Here is a 22,778-nt window from a genome sequence, read left to right on the forward strand (position 1 = left end):
CGTCCTGTCAGACTCTCTGCGACCCCATGGACTGCAGGATGCCAGGCTTCCCTGTCCTTCATCTCCCAGAGTTTGCTCAGATTCATGTCCAATATCTATTTAATTAGGTACACATAAGAAAAGACTCTGATGCTGGGAGGGATTGGGGGCAGGAGGAGAAGGGGACGACAGAGGATGAGATGGCTGGATGGCATCACTGACTCGATGGACGTGAGTCTGAGTGAACTCCGGGAGTTGGTGATGGACAGGGAGGCCTGGAGTGCTGCGATTCATGGGGTCGCAAAGAGTCGGACACGACTGAGCGACTGAACTGAACTGAACTGAACTGATAGGCTTAAAAGAGTAATCATGGAAATTAACAGGAACCATAGACCAGCAGCAGAGCCTGTAGTAGAAATATTAATAATGAAAGTTAGTTATTAATAAAGTTAATACTTGACTGATCTTCCTTCTTCTCATCCTAGCTATCTCTTCGATCCAGTTCACGTGCCCTCCCCTGGTTACGTTAACGAAGTAAACAGCTGCAAGTTAGATGAAGAGGACACTCTTAAATTGAAAGACAAACAGAGCAGCGAAATCCTGGTGCACAAGGGTGACCCTCCGAATGAGGGCTCCAAGAGGACTGCAAGCGGGAGCGGAACAGCCGCTCCGCAGGAGCCCTACGGGCCGCCCCGAGGACCGCTCCTCTCGGAGGATACTGTGGGGGGACCCTGTGCCGAGAAGACTAGCGGGGCCATCAATGGCCTTGGCCCCGCTGCTGTCCTGCAGCTCATTGGTGAGCCGGGGCCCCCTCAGGGGGCCAGAGACTCCTGGGCCAGTGCTGCAAACAAAGGTCACCCGACCCAGCCCTTCCTTGAAGGAGGGAGTGCTAGGGAGCTGGACTGCATGCAGCTGGGCTCGGGAGAGACGCAGGTAATCAGGAATGGGGGCTCTGGCACGCCATCCACAGCCGGGCTTGCGGCCTGGGAAGTCCCAGCCCAAGTCCTCCAGATACCCACCCCGGACTACCCTCCGTTTTCTAGCTCAGCTGAAGACAACACTGATCACGTTGATCACCAAGAGAAGGACCGTCTTTTCAAGATCCACTCTGAGAAGGAACCCCAGGAAGGTGCTCACCCCCCGGCAGGGGAGTGTGGTTTGAATATGCCCTTCTCCATAAAGAGAAGCTGGGATTCATTAAACGAGGCCGTGACAACTGAAATCCCAAGTGTCTACTTTGACAAAGACGATCCTGCTCAGGACGTGCCTGTGGTCGATTCGAGAAACGGGTGGGAGGAGGCCCCTGGCTCCCCCGGAGACGGGAGCTGGGAGACGGCGGATGAGGACGCGGAGGTGGCCGAAGCCCTCGCGGCCTTAGAAGCAGCTACTGCGGGGGAAGATGTGGATGAGGCCGAGTAGGGGAGAGGGTTCTCCAGGCAAATAAGCTAGTGATGATCTGGTCACACGGGCCTGGGTTTGCTGCTAAAACCCAGAGCTGATAAATGCAGCATATACGGCTGCAGCCTTACAAGGGGTTGACACCCAGCGCCAGTTCTGATGGATGTGAGCATCAGCGCCATGCTGCTTGTTCATTATGAAGAGTACCACCGTCTAGATGGGCTAAAGCTCAAGAGACTATAAGTCAGAGTGGACCACCGTGCTGGTGTCCACAGAACATGCAGACCTTAAACACCCTGCTGGCCAACGCGCACAACTCCTGCAGAACGCGTGGTGCAGGTGTTCGTGAGAACGCCCTGGGATCCCAGCGCTTAATCCCAGGGGCAGAGATTCACAAGACATTCTGTTTGAGTGTAAAATTCCTTACCTTGCTTTTGAGAGCCAAACATTATACCCAGTCAGGGAAAGGTAACTACCCCTACTTAAAGTGCCTAATGTACCCCCCAGAGCATGGCTTACCTTCAGGGACAATCACCCAGGGAACCGATCACTAACCACTTGTTGGACAGAGAATGGAGCTTGGCAGCTTTCAGGGTGGAGCAGGAGCCGCCTGTAAACAAATGGTTAGTCATTAGCTGTGATATCAGACCACCTTGACCTTAACTTTTTTACATTATTACTTTTTCATCTCCTTTGGGATTGGGGAGTTTGGTCAAAAGACTTCTTTGTTTAAAATTCAGGTTTTTATGTTTGTGAGATTTGGAGCAGCAAAGAGATGGATGGAGTATTTTGTGCCACGTAATGTCTGATTGTGATTAAACAATAACCACATATGTGTCTGAGTGTCTTAAGTCAATAGTGCTTCTAATTTTCCCAGACTATTAGTGACCCTTGAGGTTTCTTTCAATTTAAAGAGATAGACTATTAAATTACAGTTGAAGAGGAGACTAGATTGATTTGCCAGGAATGACTTTGACTCTGTCCCTGTAGGTCAAACTCTTGATGCCATGACTACCTGTGCAGCTCTTACTTTAAGGATGAATAGCCCTTCCTGGGTTTCAGCTATTTTGACATGGCTCAATGGAGAATTTAGGGGATGGTCAAGACTATCTAGAAAAATATAAATATGGAGGATTCCTTATTATAGTGTTTCATAACACAAACTGAAATCTGACTCACTTTGGTTGGATTTCCAGCTTTGCCGTGTAACCTGGGACAAGTAATATATCCTTTCTATTTGCCCATCGGTTAAGTGACAACAATAATAATATATATTTATAGAGATTGTCATAATGTCATTGCTCCATTTGGTTATTATTTAACATAAAACATGATTTCTGAGCCTAACAGACACATTTCCCTGGATTTTCTTGATAACAAGCCATGTCTACATACAATGTCACTCCGAGCTTTTAAAGATTAAACTGTTGGCATTGCTAATTGGATTGTAGATGTGTTCGCTATTTAGTACACCAAAAGCTTAATGTTTCAAAGTGGTTCCTTCAACAATTTCCCAAGTGTATCTGTTGTGATTAGGTCCAGCTGTATATGATAAAGTGTCTTATAAAAACAGAGATTTACTTATCTTTTATGTAAAAGAAGTCTGGAGATAGAAATCCAGGCTGGCAGAGGACTCTGTGGTATCGGTGACTTGTGTTCCTTCTATCTTTTGGCTTACTTCTCAAGACAACTGCCTGGTCCACAGTGACTGCTGGGGCTCCAGTCATTACATTTGCTTTCCATTTGGAAAAAAGAATAACAGGTCAGAAGATCTCACTCCCTCTCTAGTAAGGACCTTCTTACTAGAGGTCTTACTAGAATTCAGCGTTCCACTTTTACCTCATTGATCAACATCTGGTTACTTGGACACATTCAACTGCCAGAGAGGCTGGAAAACTTACCTTTCTAGCTATGAGCATGGCTATCCCAAATAAGTTCAGGATTCAGTTACTGAGAAGGGAGAGAATGGACATTGAGTTTTGAGATTGTTTACAATCTGCCACATCAGGTCCTCCAAACACAAAAGCCTGGTCCTCCAAACACAAAGAGCCAATTTGCAAGAGATTGAAAGATAATTGTTTTCATTTAGTGTGACACGGAAAAGGTCTAAGCCTTTGGTCCAAGGGGAAAGGAGAACTGGACAGCTGCGTAGCAACTTCCCACTGGTATCTCCAAAACAGAAGGATAAAAAAGAAAAATCTGACAAGGAAAAGGTAAGATGAGGTATTTCTGCAAATAAGTCTTTTTTCTGGGCACAGCAACACACTTCTGTGTTTACATTTACATGTGGACCTAATTTTACATTTTAGGACTGCTGCAGAGTTCATCATGATTAATAACTCTAAAGTTTTTAAGATTATGTGAACAACTGCTTCAAAAAGGTTAACAGATGACCAAGAACTTCAAGTGCTTTTTTAAAAGCAGCCTGGGCCCCTTTACCTCTACCCCAACATCCAGGCTCCACCAAAGGACGTCAGAGGAAAAGCCAGAGTCTTTAGGTTGAGAGGAAACCCCAGATTTTAGCTTCATCCCCCAGCTTGTCTAGCAGCTGAGACTCCTGCTCTGTGTAACATCTTTCTGCAGCCTGGTGGCGCGCCTTATCAAAAGTGATGCTGATGATACTGATTCTTTTCAAACATTCTCGACAGCATGGCAGCACCGATGCACACTGAATGTCAGGCACTGGCTGTGAGTAGAAGTGGACACCACCGTCCCCACGATCTTAGGAAACTGCATTTCTATATTATTTCTATATTACATGCAGTTTTCTCGACCTAAGAAGTTACATTTCACTTCTTACTGAGGGAAGTTTAACTATCATATAAATGTGAAATTAGATGTTTCCCCCCAGTTTCCAAGACAGATGGTAGCATATTGTTAGAGTTGTCAAACCAGATTCGAAAAGGAATGAAGAGAATTTGAGTTCCTTAGCACACACCCATTCGTCCACACTCAGTAACTATTAGCCACTCACCATTTTTCTCTTTAGCCCTTCCTCTGCCCTGACCCTAAGGGCAAGATTATCTCTTTTCTTCTTTATTTTGGCCACACCACATGTTTGTGGGATCTTAGTTCCTCAACCAAGGATGGATCCTGTGCCCCCTGCAAAGGAAGTGCAGAGTCTTAACCACTGGACCACCAGGAAAGTCAGGCTTTTTTAAATTGAAGTATAATTAATGTACAATAATATATGTTTCAGATGTACAAAGTTATTTAAAAATTTTAAAGGTTATACTCCATTTGTAGTTACGACTATTATAAAAGATTGGCTATATTCCCTGTATTGTTCATTATGTCCTTGCAGCTTATTTTATACAGAACAGTTTGTACTGCTTAATTCCCTATTCCTATCTTGCCTGCCCCCACCCTCACCCCTTCTCATCTTAACTGTTCATCAGTATCTCCCAATGGGAGGCCTTAGGAAGAATGAAGGAGGCACCAAATGCAATTACATGAGTATAGATCTGACTTCCTTAGTTTTGTCGTCTGTGTGCAGACATAGGAATGTGGCCCCTGGCATTGAACTTGAACTTTATTCACCAATGGGACTCCTATTTGTCCAATGAGTCCATATGATGAAAACGTGGGAATTCTTGCTTTCTGTTCTTATTTTTTTCCCAGATTAAACCTCATTCATTTTAAAACCTGCTATTTTATAGTTGGTGATGATTAAAGAGACAAGCTGGCATTTATTTTTTATGGTAGACACTCTCTGTTAATTTACGGAGATAAATTACTCATTCATTTGTTTACTAAGCTCGTAAGTTCCCCCAATGTGTTAGTTTACAGTAGACATGTAACAGGCTAACTTTTGAAACACCCTCAAGCACTCTAAGAAACAACATTTTAGGCAAATCTATTAAATATGCCCATTATGAGCGACTCTTACCAACACATTCAAGCTAGTTGCTTGGCACTGACTATTAGCATTTTTTCCCTCAACTAAAGTGACTATAGTAAATGCCTTTTGCCTAGATCTAGGATAGTGTGGGCACAGAGTGAGTACTCAGGACATTATTTGTTGAATAAAAGACTAAAAGCTCTTCACATATAGTGGAAGAGACATCATGCAGCTGATTAAGATTCTGAATGCTAATTATTTGATTGGGATATGTTGTGATAAAGGTATGAATGCAGGGCTGTGGAAGCACTGTCTATATGAATATGACAAAAAAAATTATGTTTATTATTCACCTTCCTCACTCAGGGTCTTCTCTGGTGGCTCAGATGGTAAAGAATCCGCCTGCAATACAAGAGACCTGGGTTGGGAAGATCTGGAGAAGGGCATAGCATCTCACTCCAGTATTCTTGCCTGGAGAATCCCGTGGACGGAGGAGCCTGGAGTCACAAAGAGTCCGACACGACTGAGCGACTAACATTTTCACATCCTCATTCAGACGGCCCTTCTCCATTTGAATAAGGAGGCTGCTTGGCAGTCATTGGGAAGATGGAGGTGGAGCAGCACTGAGTATCCAGTGGAAGTTTGGTCTCCATCATGAGAGCAGGTTACCCTGAGGAACCTACACCCAAATTGAGACAAAAACCTTAAGAAAACCAATGTTTGGGGCCAAGCAGTAGGAAACTTGGCTGACCACGCTTTTCAGTCATCTTGAATTCAATCTTTCAAATCCTGGAGGGGCAAGAAAAGAAAGGATGTATGTTTGTGACTCAAGACTCTGATGTCACTTTTCTCTTGGCTCCTCATGTTAGAAAAAGTACAAAGGGGTTGACTCTGCAGTTAAAACCCCTGCAGCCTTGGGTGGTGACCTCCAGGTGTTCAACGGTTCTGACCACACAGCGCAGGCTGGGCACTCACACTCATCCACTTTTTTAATCAGCCTAGGGTGGAATTAGCCTGTGCCTCTTACTCATTGTATGATTTTGGGTTTAAGTTTCTTAACCTTTGTGCCTGAGTTTCCTCATCTGTGAAATGGGGATCACTACTACATGTCCAGTGGAAAGCAGACATTCTCAAATTTGAGTGTGCTTGTTTTACGAAAGCAAGTTTCTGGGTCCCAGCTCTCAGAGACTTGGATTCAGCAGGTCTTGGGTGAGGCCCCGGCATCTGCAGCGTAGATGCAGATATTTCTCCAGCCACACTTGGAGACACACAGAGACCGGAGCAGGACTTGCTTCATCTTTTTGATCTTGCACCAGCTATCAATAAAAAAAGTCACACTCTTACCCCTAATAGAAGTATGTTTACAAATAAATGTTCTGTCCTCTTGTACTGTGTCATATACTTTGTAGAGCTGGGAGATACTGGAGGACAGAGGAGCCTGGAAGGCTGCAGTCCATGGGGTTGCAATGAGTCCGGCATGACTTAGCAACTGAACAACATCAATAACATTAAGATAAATATCAATCTGGGTTTTAATCCATTCATCCCACACCCCTGGGTTATGTGAAACCTACTTTGAAAACCCCTGATTTAGAAGCTCAAATGAACTATGTATAAAAACACTCTAAATAGACAAAACTGAACTAAGATTTTCGACAAAATACATAGCCTACATATGCATGTGACCATACACTTAGAACAGAATACAAGCAAATGTGAACGCACACCCCAATACCACTCTGAGCTTAGTTTTTGGAAGACTTCTGTATTTTCTGCTTTTAACCATTTTGGAATAGTTCATACACAGCAAGGATAAAATATGACCCAGAGACCAGAAGATAGACAAAGAATTTTACTCATATGCCTTATCAGAATTACACATTCCCAATTCACATGACTGACCAAGCTAATTAGAGTATTTGTTGAGTGAGGATCTTGCTATTTTAAAAACAAAACCATGAAGTTTTCCCTTGACACCAGTTACTAACCTTAAAAAAAAAACCCACAAAAATAATTTCATTTCTAGGTCCTACTCAATCCCTTTTTAATTCTCCAAAGTAGTCCTAAAGCCATCAAGATTGGCACATATAAACCTTGGTTCTTATATAAACAAGTGAAGATTTTTACAGGCCAAAGAGAGTTGCTGGTCTCTTCTCATTAACTACTGTACTCTCCCTGTCTTAAATGTTGATGTCTAGAACAGTATCAAAAGTTTTTAATCACCCATTTATGAAGCCATGTGATCATAGGTTCCAAGATCTTCATGACATCAATGATTGGGCAGGAGACAAACCAAAGACTATTACAGCATTTAAATTAAAAGTTATAGGTGAAAATTTTATAACAAAAAAAGTATCTGCAAAGACACTTTCAAAATAATTTGCCAAATCATACAATTATTGATAAAAAATTTTATTCAGTAAGAATTTCTGAGAGCCATCAAGTTATGATTTTTGGTTTTTTGTTTTTCAATTTTCTTAAGTTTTTTTTTCTTTTTTTAATTTATTGTTCTTGTTGTTGTTTAGTCACTAAGTCATGTCTGATTCTTTTGTGAACCCTTGGACTGTAGCCCGCCAGGCTCCTCTGTCCATAGGATCTCCCAGGCAAGAATACTAAAGTGGGTTGTCATTTCCGTCTCCAGGGGATCTTCTCAACCCAGGGATCAAACCCATGTCTCCTGCAATGGCAGGAGGATTCTTTACCACTGAGCCACCAGGTAACTTTTTTTTTTTTTCTTTTTTCTTTTTTTTTCAGGTAACTTTTAAAATTTATTTTTAATTGGAGGATAATTGCTTTACAATGTTGTGCTGGTTTCTGCAATACATCAATGTGAATCAGCCATAGGTATACATATGTTCCCTCCCTCTTAAACTTTCCTGCCATCTCTCCCACTGCATCCCACCCCTCCAGATTGTCACAGAGCACTGTGTTGAGCTCCCCGCATCATAAAACAAACTCCCACTGGCTGTCTATTTTACATATAGTAATGGATATGTTTCAATGCTACTGTCTCAATTCACCACCCTCCCCTTCCTCCACTGTGTACAAGTCTGTTCTCCATTTCTGCATCTGTATTGCTGCCCTGAAAAATAGGTTCATCAGCACCATTTTTCTAGATTCCATATATACGGGTTCACACATGATATTTGTTTTTCTTTTTGACTTACTTCACTCTGTATAACAGGCTCTAGGTTCATTTACCTCACTAGAACTGACTCAAATTCCTTCCTTTTTATGACTGAGTAGTATTTCATCATATATATGTATGACAGCTTCTTTATCCATTCATCTGTCATGGAGATCTAGATTGCTTCCATGTCCTGGCTATTGTAAATAGTGCTGCAATGAGCATTGGGGTACACGTGTTTTGTAGAATTGTGGTTTTCATAGGGTATATGCCCAATAGTGGGATTGCTGGGTCATATGGTAGTTTTATTCCTTATTTTTTTTTTTTAAGAACTCTCCATACTATTCTCCATAGTGGCTGTATCAATTTACATTCCCACCAACAGTGCAAGAGGGTTCCCTTTTCTCCACATCCTCTCCAGCACTTACAGGTGCAAATATAGCTTAACTTAAAAAAAATTTTTATTAAGCAGCTACCATAGTTGAAGTTCTGCATATGCATTATCTTGCTTAAGTCTACCATAACCCTATGAGTTGTAGGTATGGTTATCCCCATTTCACAGATGGAGAAATGGAGGCTCAAAAAAGCTATCTAACTCATCCATGGTCACACAGTCAGCGGCAGAATCTCAACTGAACTCAGATTGAACAACAAACTGGTCCTTTTTAGGAATATATAGTACCACCTCTTTGGAGACAGCTTGTTGCCATCAGGCTAAAAGAAGAGCTGAATCAAAACCAAGGAGGTGGAGGCGAGGACATCCACTTGTAGAAAAGTGTTAGTTGCTCAGTCATGTCCAACTCTTTGTGACCCCAAGGACTGGGGCTCGCCAGGCTCTTCTGACCATGGGATTCTCCAGGCAAGAATACTGGAGTGGGTTGCCATTTCCTTCTCCAGGAGATCTTCCCAACCCAGGAATTGAACCCAGGTCTCCTGCATTTCAGGCAGACTCTTCACGGTGTGAGGTCCCAGGGAAGCCCTCTCTTAGAAAAGTAAACTTACATATACTGTCAATTAGTAAAGAAAGTGGCTTTTTTTCTATGGTTCTGAGGAAGAGTTTAATAATGAATTGAAAAGTTAGTCAAGGCCTTATCTGTAAAATTCTGATGTTGTCTACTATTAATGATATTTATGTTTTAGTGATGACATGAATGACCAATGCAAAGTAACTTGAGAGTCCTTTCCTCAGTTTTGTCAGAATAGAATAGAAGTGGTGGCCACGCCTCCCTTGGTCTGTAATGCAACTTACAGAAGACACAGAATATAAAGGGCTTAGTACACACTCAGCACCAGGTAAATAGTAAATGTAAGCTGTGATTTTATTATCCAGTGATCATCTCACACCGGACCACTTTTTTCTTAGTAGCACTTACACTTTTTTTAATAACTAAATTTTGATTTCTGTGACTACTGAAGCTTTCTGCACCACTTCTAATAATATTGAACAGTTTCTAAACTAGATAAACCCTTTTCTACTTACATTACTAACAATTATCTCAAGGCAAATATGCACATTGGAGGCACTTCAAATTTAATATATTTTTATTCTCATCATTATCATGTATTTTATTTTCATCATTTAACCATTGGAGAATACACAGTAATTTATGCCTAGTTCCAATTTTAAGTCATGCTGTTTGAGGCATTAAAACTGACCTATTTCTTTTATCCTCCCTTGCCACAAATACATCTATATTAAATAAAATGCACTTTTAGTGCAAGATAGAAATCTTCAGTTTGGTAGGGTTGGTTAGTTATTTCAGAGGGATTGTTTTCTTTGGTATTTTCTCTATAATTTCTTGACAGATTAACTTGCAAATAAAAAGAAATCAAGTTTTTTTTAAGGCTGTGCCACATTCATCTCTCTTTTTTGGCTGTGCTAGGTCTTCGATGCTGCACAGGCTGTTCTCTAGCTGCGGAGAGCAGGAGCTAGTCTCTAGTTGCGATGTGCGGGCTTCTCATCGTGGTGGTTTCTCTTGTTACAGAGCACAGGCTCTAGGGGCATGGGCTTCATTAGTTGTGGCCCCTGGGCTACAGGCTCCAGAGCACAGGGTCAGAGGTGTGGCTCACAGGCTTAGTTGCTCTGCGGCATGTGGGATCTTCTGGATCAGAGTTCAAACCCACATCTCCTGCACTGGCAGGTGGATTCTTTACCACTGACCCCCCCGAGAAGCCCGACATTCATGTCTTATCCTAACAGTGATAAGATAAAATGACAGCCTGAACATGCGGGGAAAGAGCACACCCCTTGTCTTACAGATCTGTGTCCATGTAACATCAGAGTAACGAGATAGTTCTCTCACTGAAGGTATTTGGTCTGGTTCCAGAAAAATCATGGGCCAGAAAGAATCTCAGAAGTTCCTTCTGTTACCCAATTCCTCCTACTCACCAACCTCACCCCTACCCTAGATCCATCTTCAACATTAAGCAATATGAATGTGGCAGAAACATCAAGAACCCACACTCAAATGGTCGAACTTTCATCATTGTATCATTTTTTTTCACTAAAGAGGAGCTGAATTTAGCAACTTTGAGGCAGATCATTGAGTAAGTGCTGGCTGTATCCAGCCCCATGCTAAGTTCCAGATGTTCAAGCTGGATTTAGAAAAGACAGAGGAACCAGAGATCAAATTGCCAACATCCACTGCATCATAGAAAAAAATAGAGAATTCCAGAAAAAACATCTACTTCTGCTTCATTGACTACGCTAAAGCCTTTGACTGTGTGGATCACAAAAAAACTGTGGACAATTCTTAAAGAGATGGAAATACCAGACCACCTTACCTGCCTCCTGAGAAACTTGTATGCAAGTCAAGAAGCAACAGTTAGAATCAGACATGGAACAATGGACTGGTTCCAAATTGGGAAAGGAGGCCATCAAGGCTGTATACTGTCACCCTGCTTATTTAACTTACATTCAGAGTACATCATGTGAAATGCCAGACTGGATGAAGCACAAGCTGGAATCAAGACTGCTGGGAGAAACATCATTAACCTCAAATATGAAGATGACACCACCCTATGGCAGAAAGTGAAGAGGAACTAAAGAGCCTCCTGATGAAAGTGAAAGAGGAGAGTGAAAAAACTGACTTAAAACTCAACATTCAAAAAACAAAGATCATGGCAACTGGTCCCATCACTCCATGGCAAATAGATGGTGAAACAATGGAAACAGTGAGAGACTTTACTTTCTTGGGCTCCAAAATCATTGCAGATGGTGACTGCAGCCATGAAATGACACTTGCTCCTTGGAAGAAAAGCTATGACCAACTTAGACAGCATATTAAAAAGCAGAGACATTACTTTGCCGACCAATGTGCACATAGTCAAAGCTATGGTTTTTCCAGTAGTCATGTATAGATGTGAGAGTTGGACTACAAAGAAAGCTGAGCACCGAAGAATTGATGCTTTTGAACTGTGGTGTTGGAGAAGACTGTTGAGAGTCCCTTGGACTGCAAGGAGATCAAACCAGTCAACCCTAAAGGAAGTCAGTCCTGAATATTCATTGGAAGGACTGATGCTGAAGCTGATGAGATGGTTGGATGGCATCACTGACTTGATGGACTTGAGTTTGAGCAAGCTCCAGGAGTTGGTGATAGGGAAGCCTGGTGTGCTGCAGGCTATTGGGTAGTGACTGAACTGAACTGAGGCAGTTCATTGAGTAAGTGCTGGTTGTATCCAGCCTCCTGCTAAGCGCATACATGCATGTTCAGTCGCTTCAATCGTGTCCGACTCTTTGCAACCCTATGGACTATAGCACACTATGCTCCTCTGTCTATGGGATTCTCCAGGCAAGAATACTGGAGTGGGTTGCCATTTCCTCCTCCAGGGGATTTTGCCAACCCAGGGATCGAACCCATGTCTCCTGTATTTCCTGCATTGCAGGAGGATTTTTTACCACTGAGCCTCCGGAGAAGGTCAGTGCTAAGAGCACTACCGGCCCAAGCTTGTGGAACCCTCATGGAAGCCCTAAAAAGACACATGTTATCTTCAGTCTATAGGCAGAAGATTGAGATCTGCAAACCTTAAAGCCAGAAGTAAAGTCATCTGAATATCAAAGCCGTGCTCTTAAGGGAGCCACAGTCACAAGCCCTGTAGCAGATCAAGGAAAGATGGGAGAAGGGCAGTCATCCCAAGGCAGTGAAGTCCGGAGAGGGTTTTCATAAGCATTTCAGAGCAGAAGCTGCAAGGGCCAGGGCCCCTGACTGTGAATCCAGAGCAGCGTTGGGTGGTCTCAGCTGGAAGACTGGAGACCTGGGCTCCACTAGCCATGTGGCTCTGATACCCCTCATGGATCTACTTCTCTGTAAATAATTGCATTGCCTGTGGGGTTTTGTGGTTGTTGTTGCAAGTGATAGAAACTCTACACACACGAGGGAAGACCAGAGAGAAATGTTCTTGGAATGGTCATAAAACTCAGACGGGCAGCTGAGCCTCAGGGGCAGCTGCATCTGGGCCTTGAGAGAACCCAGAACTGCCTCTCTTCCCTCCGTATGTTCCCTTCCTTTCTTCAGACAGGCTTCCTCAGCATGTCAGGAAGCGTGGCCTCCACCAGCTTTAGCCTCCAGAGAAATGAACCACTTTCTTCAGCTCCAGTTGTTAAATATCCCAGGAAGAGACCCCACTGGGCCAGGTCACAGATGGTCATGCGCCCACCTCAGTCACGTCCAGCTGTGGTCAGAGAGTGGGCCACCTGGCTGTGTTCTAAGAAGGAGGAGAAGTGTTCTCCAGGAACAGTGGCATCGTTCACAGACAGTAGAAGAGCTGGGCTGAAGGAGTTTCAGCTGCCCCTTACACACACTACCTCTTCATCTTCAGATCTTTTGATCTTTTTCTTTTAAATATTTATTTTATTTATTTTGGCTGTGCCAAGTCTTGGATACAGCATGTGGGTTGTTGTTTTTTTTTTTTTTAGTTGCAAGATATGGGCTCTAGTTCCCTGACCAGGGATTGAACCCGGACCTCCTGCAGTGGAAGCACAGAGTCCGTACAGGACGACAAGGGAAGTCCCCTCAGATCTTTTTTTCTACTCCTGTGCTCTGCCTCCTCAAAATATGGACTGTCCTCTATTCAATGCCTCTTCCATGAGGGTTTTGAATTCTAACTGTGGTTCAGACTCAGAGCAAGAAATTTCCTAGCTCAGCTCCACACTTGGAGAAAATTCTGTGTGCTGAGACTCTTCCCAGGCCACCTTGACCAGCTGCGGTGGGACAGAAACACACAGACACTACCAAGCCTGGCTGTTGACAATGGCAGCACTCACCATCAGAGTGAATGTGGAGATCATGGCAGGCCCCATGACTCTGCATGAATATTTCTAGTCCTTAAAAATCCTGTGAGACAGATCATTTTACAGATGAGGAAACTGCATCTCAGAGATAAGGCAATTGCCCAACACTATACCATCATGAGCATCAGAGCCAGGATTCAAACCCAGTAGCAAAGACCAAGCTACTTCTCTGAGACCACACTGCTTCTATACTCACACCACTTCCAGGGCAGGGTTCAGGAAACAGGGTTCCCTTCAAAGTGGAACTCAATGATTTCTACCAGCATCCAAGGTCACATGCACAGGAAAGCAAGTTCCTAGTTAAGAAACTACGGTTTCCTAGCAGAAAGACAATAGAGACCAGCTGGCAGGGTCAGAAAATGAGTTAAGAAAAATCCAAATTTTTACTCCCATAAAATAGGTAATAATAATCTTTCATCTTTTTAAGGTAGACTTTTGTTTATTTATTCAGTCAGCACATTATCATGAAATGCCTATATACTTTCTGAGCTCCAGGCCCTGACAGACAATGAGCCACCATCAACAAAGAGCAAAGCTGTGCCGCCTGCAGTTCTCGCGTTCGGCCGGCAGAGGGCGCGAATGCCAGCTCTGAGAGAGGCAGACGACAACCGTCAGGACAGCTGCTGAATCTGGTGGGCAGCGACACCAGCTGGGCGGTTACAGAATGCCGGGGACGGAGTCCCAGCTATCCTTTGGTGTTTGGATCTACCGTGAGAGACCTCCAGAGATCTGAGAACAGTCCTAAAGAATGGTCCTGGGAAGATGAGGAATGAAGGAAAGAAGCCCTGGACAGAAGCTGCCCCACAGACAAAAGGGTCAGAGGATTTAAGATCTGGCAAGGATCTGGCAAAATCCCATGGATGGAGGAGCCTGGTAGGCTACAGTCTATGGGGTCGCAAGGAGTTGGACACGAATGAGCGACTTCACTTCAAGGATCTTGGAAGCAAAACGGAGTCTCCTTTGACCACAGCCAAACCCTTTATTGGCGGAACCCCACTTCCAAAGCATCACCATCCTGCTGCCCTTGGTGGGAGGGGAGGAAGTGTTCCTCCATGTTTCCACTGTGTCACATCAGGGTGGAGGAAGCGTCGATATCTGATTTTGAGGAAGAGGGGCAGAAGCATACAGGGCCATGGACCCTCAGTCTCCCTGGCACTTTCACCAGGACCTACCTGTGTCCAGAGAGAGCTGAATCCTAGGGAAGATCCTAGAGAGGATATCAGATTGTTGATTAAGAACAAAACCTGTAACCTCAAATGACTCCCCGGCAGGGGGAGTCCTAACATCTGCCCTCATGCATACATTCTAGGTTACCTGGTTTTCATGAGCTGAAAATTATTAGCATAAGCTGTTACTGATCATCTTGTTTTCAAGGAAAACACACACACACACATGAAAATTCATAATCAGAACCCAATGAGGCACCACAAAGAGTGAAGTTTACTGTACATAAATTTTAAGAAACTTAACCTGGATATGAAGGAAAGATGGAATGCAGATGATGACAAATGACTCTGTGTTAAAACTGAATCACATAACCATGTCCAAGGGGTGGGGAACGAAGGTGCTGACCTAAGTAATTTCGGCTAACGGGCTTCTGGCTGGATTTTCTAAGGCTCAAAACTAGAAGAATAGTACACGGCACTGTGCTCTCATTGGAAATCTATTTCTTTAGGGGTCTATATTCAAACTACTTTATACATATGCTAGAGTTGATACGGATATAAAAAGGTCATAGATCATAAGAGCCAGGTTTCTTTATTGCTGGAGAAAAATTACCAAGGGGGAAAGGGGGAAGTTTAGAGGGAAGCCTGTGGAGCTGGACTGGGGTCAGAGGCAGCAGTTATTTTGTTCTAAAGATAGTTACACAGAGGGTTTCCTTGGTGGCTCAGTGCTAATGAATCCACCTGCCAATGCAGGAGACATGGGTTCTACCCTTGGTCGGGGAAGATCCCACACGCCTTTGAGCAACTAAGTCCGTGTGCCACAACTATTGAACCTGTGCTCCAGAGCCCGCTAACCGCAAGTGCTCAAGCCTGTGAGCCCTAGAGCCTGTGCTCTGCAACGAGAAGCCACCACAGTGAGAAGCCTGTGCACCATGACGAGAGAGTGGTCCCCATTTGCCACAACTAGAGAAAAGCCCAAGCAGCAATGAAGGCCCAGCACAGTCAAAATAAATAAATAAATAAAATTAAAAAAAAAATAAAGAGAGTTGCATAGGGACTTCCCTGGCAGTCCACTGTAAAAGGCACATATTTGATCCCTGATTGAGGAACTGAGATCCCACATGCCACATGGTCAGCCTAAAGAAAACATAAAAAGTTACATAAAGAGGTGTACATGTATAGGTTAGTAGTATGTGTGTGTGTAAATGCATGCCTGGAAGCGGTAGCATCCCAGCATCAACGAGCACACCGAGTGCTCTGATCTCTACTTCTAAACACCATTCTCCAATAAAGGGAGCCAGAGCTCCTTGATTAGTGGTGGATTCCAAGGCTGAGGGAGCCAGAGCTCCTTGATTAGCAGTGGATTCCAAGGCTGAGATGAGGAAAGCACAAGATGAGATGATGAGCCTGGAGCATCTTATGGTTTCCAGAAAGGTAGAGAGGGCAAAAGGGATAAGTGAAGAAGAAATAAAGAGGAGCCATATCAAAAGGTCACAGCCACCGACCTGAAAGAGTCCCCTCCCACAGTAAAAACAGCTGCAGGCAAGACCCACCAACGGATGGTGTACGGGGTTGAACTGTGTCCCCTAAAAAGAGAGGTTGAAGTTCTAACTCCAGGTTCCTGTGGAGATGATTGATCGTATTTGCAATCGGGGTCTTTGCAAATGTAATCAAAATGCAGTTATCCTAGATTACAAAGGGCCCTATATCCATATAATGATTGGTGTCCCCATGAGATGAGTGAACAGAGGCCCACGCACAGAGATGTCCATGTGAAGACAGGCAGGCACTGGAGCAAGGCAGCTACAGAGCAGGAAACACCAATGACTGCCAGGAAGCACCACGAGGCAAGACAGGGCGTGGGACAGTCAGGCTTTTGCTTCCTCAACTGTGAAGAATAAATTTTTGCTGTTTTAGGCCACCACCTTTGTTTTTTATAGGAGCCCTAATAAACTAAGACATGCAGGTCACGAAGCAACAGTTAGAACTGGACATGGAACAACAGTCTGGTTCCAAATAGGAAAAGGAGAACGTCAAGGCTGTATATTGTCACCCTGCTTATTTAACTTATATGCAGAGTACATCATAAGAAAACACTGGGCTGGAAGAAGCACAAGCTGGAATCAAGATTGCCAGGAGAAATATCAATAACCTCAGATATGCAGATGACACCACCCTTATGGCAGAAAGTGAAGAGGAACTCAAAAGCCTCTTGATGAAAGTGAAAGAGGAGAGTGAAAAAGTTGGCTTAGAGCTCAACATTCAGAAAACGAAGATCATGGCATCCGGTGCCATCACTTCATGGGAAATAGATGGGGAAACAGTGGAAACAGTGTCAGACTTTATTTTTGGGGGCTCCAAAATCACTGCAGATGATAACTGCAGCCATGAAATTAAAAGACGCTTACTCCTTGGAAGAAAAGTTATTACTAACCTAGATACCATATTGAAAAGCAGAGACATTATTTTGCCAACAAAGGTCCGTCTAGTCAAGGCTATGGTTTTTCCTGTGGTCATGTATGGATGTGAAAGTTGGACTGTGAAGAAAGCTGAGCACAGAAGAATTGATGCTTTTGAACTGTGGTGTTAGAGAAGACTCTTGAGAGTCCCTTGGACTGCAAGGAGATCAGCCCTGGGATTTCTTTGGAAGGACTGATGCTAAAGCTACAACTCCAGTACTTTGGCCACCTCATGTGAAGTGTTGACTCATTGGAAAAGACTCTGATGCTGGGAGGGGTTGGGGACAGGAGGAGAAGGGGATGACAGAGGATGAGATGGCTGGATGGCATCACCGACTCTCGATGGACTTGAGTTTGAGTGAACTTGGGAGTTGGTGATGGACAAGGAGGCCTGGTGTGCTGCGATTCATGGGGTCGCAAAGAGTCGGACATGACTGAGAGACTGAACTGAACTGAATTTCAAAGCGTGTGTGTGCGCGCAGCACAATCAGTTGAGTCTGACTATTTGAAACTCCATGGACTGTAGTTCACCAGAGTCTTCTGTCCATGGAATTTTTCAGGAAAGAATATTGGAGCAGATTGCCATTTCCTTCTCCAGGGGATCTTCCCGGTCCAGGGATCGAACCCACATCTCGTATCTCCTACACTGGCAGGCAGTTTCTTTACTCCTGTGCCACCTGGGAAGCCCCAATCTCAAAGTCTCTCCCCTCAAAAGCTTATTCATTACAAAGGGAAAACTAGTGATTTCATAGAAATGAAAGCTGGTGGCCACCACCTGGGCCAAATAGTGGAGGCTGACATCCCTAGTGATACATACTGACCTCACATTCTCCCCCAACAGCCCCCCAGTATGGAGCAAGAGGAAAGGCATCCTTTCTATAATGCAAACTCTCAGTCTAATCAGGAGAAACAGCTGGCACACTTAGGTTGAAGGACATTCTATAAGATAACTGATGTGTACACACTAACATTGAAGATCCTAAAAAACTGAGGGACAATCACAGGTCAGAGGAGACTAAGGACGCCAATGGCTAAACGCAGTGGGCGATCTGGAACAGAACAGGATGTTAATGGGATAAGTGGTGAGACTGGAATGACGTTGTGACTTAATTCATAGTGTTATACTGATGTTAATTTCTTAGCTTTGATCATTGTTCAGTGGTTATGTAAGATGATACCATAAGGGAAAATGGTGTGAAGAGTATACAAGGACTCTTTGTACTGCTTCTGCAATTGTTCCATACATCCAAAATTATCTCCAGACTTAAAATAATAATCAGGGGGTGATATCACTATGGGAAGAGGAAGAACCCAATGAGGAAAGTCAGCCAAGTGGTCACTTGACAATTTAGACATAAGAAAATGGTCACTGTGACATTAAGCTTGATAAATTATACCAACTACAATTGTACTTTTCAGTACCCAAGGCACCAACAATTGGATCATTCAAAAACAGCTCCCTGTGTTTAACATTTTTATTTTTAACTCTTCTTTGGTAGTACAAAAGTTGTAGAAGTACAAACCAGACAGTTAAAAATACATTTAACACTCAAAATGGTGAAAAATTCCCTTTACAAATTTTTACATCAAGGTGGTAGCCAACTCATTTATTACATCAGAAGTTAGTCCATCATTAGTGTTTTATACAGTAACTTTGTTGTGGCTCCCCAAGCCTTCTAAAGAAGGAGGAAAAACACAAAAGGCCTGTAAACATCAGTTGTACTGGAGACACTTAAGGGTTCTTATTAGATAATATAAACCAGTAAAAAGCACGTATGTTGAAAATATTGAATGCTTAACTCTTGGCATATTTGGAAGCCAGTCAGACAGCAACTGCTCAAGTATTAGAAAATATTTAAAACATATGGACTCTTGGTATAAATACAATTTTAAATATTTTGAGTATTTTCTTGTCTGTTGTATTGCTATTTAAAAAAGTGCTCTGACCTGAATAAAATTAAAAAATAATTAAAGCTGAAGAATATCTTACACTTTATCCCTCATCATTTTGAGGGCATGATATTTTTAAAACAAAAAATGATTCCTTTTTATAAAACTACTGGTCTAGACTGCATATATATTATTTATACTAATGCACACACCCCCCCCAAATTCTTATATTGCTACTTTTTGGAGCACAGTGAAATTTATTTCCATATTGCCTTCTCCTGGTTCACTGTGTATACACATGCACACGTACACGTTTTAATTAGTTGTCAGCAAAAATTCACATGAAATTGAACATACCATTCACTTAAAAGGTTAGAAATTTTTAGTCTGGTGCCAGAAAAAGAATGGAATGAGTATATTTACAGTAAATACTTTAAAGTACATTTTCATAAGAATTATCTTTTGAGATAAATGAGAACTGTGTTTTCTTTTTGCAATAAAGGAAGTGCCCCAAGGCACCACAGCAATACTGACACAGAGGCAGGTCTTGGAGAAGTCCCTGCACTGGACTCCTTTCCTCTTGGCCCAGACCTACCATAAATATACCACTTCCTTCACCTCTGGGTTCTTTCAGGTGTTCTATAAACTGTACAGCTTTTTTTTTAAAAAGTGGGGTACTCCAGGCCCACAGGAGGAAGTAACCTTCAAGAATCCTTTAAAAACAGGCACTAGTTACAAGATGGAGAACAGGAAGAACACCAAGGAAGACATACCAGAGGAAGGTGCGGGCCCATCTTACATCAGAAGTGGAGATTGTTTTGTCTTGGTCTTGGGTTATCAAAACAAGGCTTTTTCAGAGTGACTTTAAACCATTTTCCCCCTTATCCAATGGCTAAATAAGATTTGCTTAGCTTGAGTTAAAAAAAAAAAAAAAAAAAAACTCAGTATTTTATGAATGACCTAGGAGTGGCATGCTGGCAGCAGGTCAGTGCTGATTTCTGGTCTCCGAATCCAAAGTCTAGCATCTGGTTCCCTCCAACTCCATAATCTCCTGGGGGGGATCAAGTATCCAGGGCTAGACTATCTTCAAGGAGCCTTCACCAGCAAAGATGCATCTTTTATTTTCTATTACAGTTAAACTGTAAGAGGATCATCTTACAACCAGTAACAAAATGAGATCCAAGGGTTGGGGGAACAGAAGCACAGGTACACAGACATGTGTACACACACACACGTGCATACACACACACTCTGAGCATTAGCTCAGACCGTACACAAACAGTTCCACTGTACATAGTGACCGTCCTGGAGAAACTGCAGTGTGTACACCAAGGCCACGGATGGGGAATTGGGAGGGATAGTGGTTGGGAAGATTAAAAAAATGAGCTCTTTTCCTCCTTGGATAAGGAATAAAATTTCTCACCAGACATTTTTTAAACCAAAATTTGTTTCAAAGCAAACTGAATTCTGTATCCAGCATAGCAACAGTATTCCCTTTTAGCTTTCATCCACTTGCCTGTAGACTCTACCATAGAAACTGTATAAAAGATAAAAAATAATTCCCTAGGCAACTTCACACGTTTTAAGTTCTCAGTCTTTTAGAACTCTTCACATATAGTCATACCTGCAAGAGAAAACAAAAAGGTAAAGCATTATAAAAGGCAAGCATCATATCCCATATTAATCTGCCTGAATATTGAAGAACATGGGGGAATTGCAATCTTCCATCCTCACCTCGTCCCACCCCATCCCACTCCGTCCTATTGCATTCCTTCCCTCGTTACAGGTTCTTCTAGAATTCGGTCTAGGGAAATTTAAGTACCACAATTTCCAAAGGACCTCTTTATTTTACAAACCAAGAAAGAACAGAACTTGAGAACCACCGTGGTCTGAGGGCTTCGGTCTGTTGGACACAAGGTTCTGGGGTAACTGGTGGGTGTCCTCCCTGCAGAGCCTGTATTACTTATTCAGGAACCTGTGCTTTAACTTTTCATTTCCATTCTATGAGTAACAAGCTACAGGGTGAGCGTGGTCATCACGAGTATCCTCACGTGTGTCAGGCACAGTGTCTTTCCCAAGCCCCCCGAAACTGACTTCACTCCACATCTCCACTGAGCCCCCGGGGCAGCCTGACCGGGACTTTGCTGGGCGAGTAAGAACACGGTGACAAAATGCTCGGTCCTAGGTCTTCCTTCTCCTTCAGAAAGCTATATACGATATTTTTAGGTTCTTCCAACAACTGGCCCACGTCAGTGTCTATGTTTAAATTACAAATGACACCCCTTGTAAACCTGAAAAATAATTTTCTACTTTTTTTCTCAAAGGGTGTTTTGTTTGGTTGGTTTACAGTGGTCTCACCTAAGTGACAGTTATGTACCCTTTTACTTTCCCGTCTTGAAGATCCAGGATACACAGGCATCCTAAAATTCTATGTACGCCTGTGTATACTGAAACACACACACCACGCAGGCCAACCTACATCAGGTTAAGGAACAAAACATTCTCTTGTCTCTCCAGATCGTGTTTGCCTAAAAATGCTAAACAGAAATAGAGATGAAACCAACTTACAGAAATAGGAAGGAATAGAGAAGAGTCAATAGTATGTCTTTATTAAGTATTGCTTTTTTTTGTATTTATTTTTGTTGTTGTTATACTTATTTCATAATTCATCCTTCAGGATATGTAGTCCAACACTGTCCACATTATCCTTTTCTGTCATTGTGTCATTTATAATATTCAGTGTGTGTGTGTGTGTGTGAAAGACAGAGAGATTTCCCATCTAAATGGGTTGGGAAAAGGAACCGTATCCCTTTAACTGAAAAGGAAATAAAACATTGTTCTCTAAAACAGCATGAACCAAGTTCTTAATTATAAACGAGTAAGTAATTCCCCGCACTGCATTGTTACAACCTAGCACAAGTGAGCTATGGATTTGTGCCATAAGACTGAACAAAGTCAACTCCAGGAATACTGTCATTTAAGAGTTGATTAATAATTATATGGAAGATATTAGCAAGGAAAAAAAGTAGAAAAGCCAGAGGTGCAAAAATAGAAAAATTGTCCTAAAAGAAGAAAAAGTAAACAAAGAAGAGAGAATTTTCTCAGGAAAACTTCAAACTAGGCCGTTAACTAGAAAATAGGTACTCAACTATTTTTATGTCTCCTCTTTTTATCAGCTGCTCCCTCAGCCCTGGACTTTCCTGCATCACAGAAGCAAGAAGGTCAAAAGCAAGGGATGTCAGGCTTAGAATGAAATGTTTCATCAAAGTAAGCATTTTCATCATTCCAACTTAGTAGAACTTCCCATTTAAAGTTCTTTGCACAGGTTTGACTAACTTTAAGGAGAGAGCATGTAAGACCAAGGCTGGCTAAAAAGGAAGAGTCTGGGGCCAGTGGCTTGTCCGCAAATCCAGACCCCTGTGACTAGCTGTTGAACCTTGGCCTCTTTGCAGCATCCCTCATAGAGCTGTTGGGGGTTTTACATAAGAGGATATATGTACAATGCTTAACACAAGGCCAAGCAGTCAGTAGCCTCCTAAAAGTTAGCTACCATGACCATCACCAGCATCCCATCACGGTGGCTCTCTTCCACAATAGTCTTCTGTGGCTGATTAAAACTGCCCTGCAC

At 42.9% G+C, this 22,778-nt stretch overlaps 2 protein-coding genes across 11 annotated transcripts in view; one reads left to right on the forward strand and one right to left on the reverse strand.

Annotated features, from left to right (window-relative positions):
- C6H4orf19 (chromosome 6 C4orf19 homolog) overlaps positions 1-2,210 on the forward strand; it is a 78,564-nt gene extending 76,354 nt beyond the window's left edge. For 6 of the 7 annotated variants that reach the window (XM_005207854.5, XM_024993156.2, XM_024993155.2 and 3 more), the window contains one exon: positions 465-2,210. In XM_005207854.5, coding sequence (XP_005207911.1) covers positions 465-1,398 — 934 coding nt within the window. In that variant the 3' untranslated portion in view covers positions 1,399-2,210. 7 annotated transcript variants of the gene reach the window in all.
- Positions 2,211-2,295: 85 nt separating this feature from the next.
- RELL1 (RELT like 1) overlaps positions 2,296-22,778 on the reverse strand; it is a 96,692-nt gene continuing 76,209 nt past the window's right edge. Inside the window, exons 7-8 of one of the 4 annotated variants that reach the window (XR_009494805.1) lie at positions 5,572-5,620; positions 2,296-4,479 (exon numbers count right to left, since the gene is read on the reverse strand). The gene's annotated coding sequence lies outside the window, so the exon portion shown is untranslated. Of the gene's footprint in view, positions 5,621-18,721; positions 20,775-22,778 lie in introns of those variants that run through there. The other 3 variants (XR_009494803.1, XM_059887669.1, NM_001078098.1) reach the window with 3 other exon arrangements.

Source organism: Bos taurus, chromosome 6 (assembly GCF_002263795.3).
Source record: "Bos taurus isolate L1 Dominette 01449 registration number 42190680 breed Hereford chromosome 6, ARS-UCD2.0, whole genome shotgun sequence".
NCBI classification, from domain to species: Eukaryota; Metazoa; Chordata; class Mammalia; order Artiodactyla; family Bovidae; genus Bos; species Bos taurus.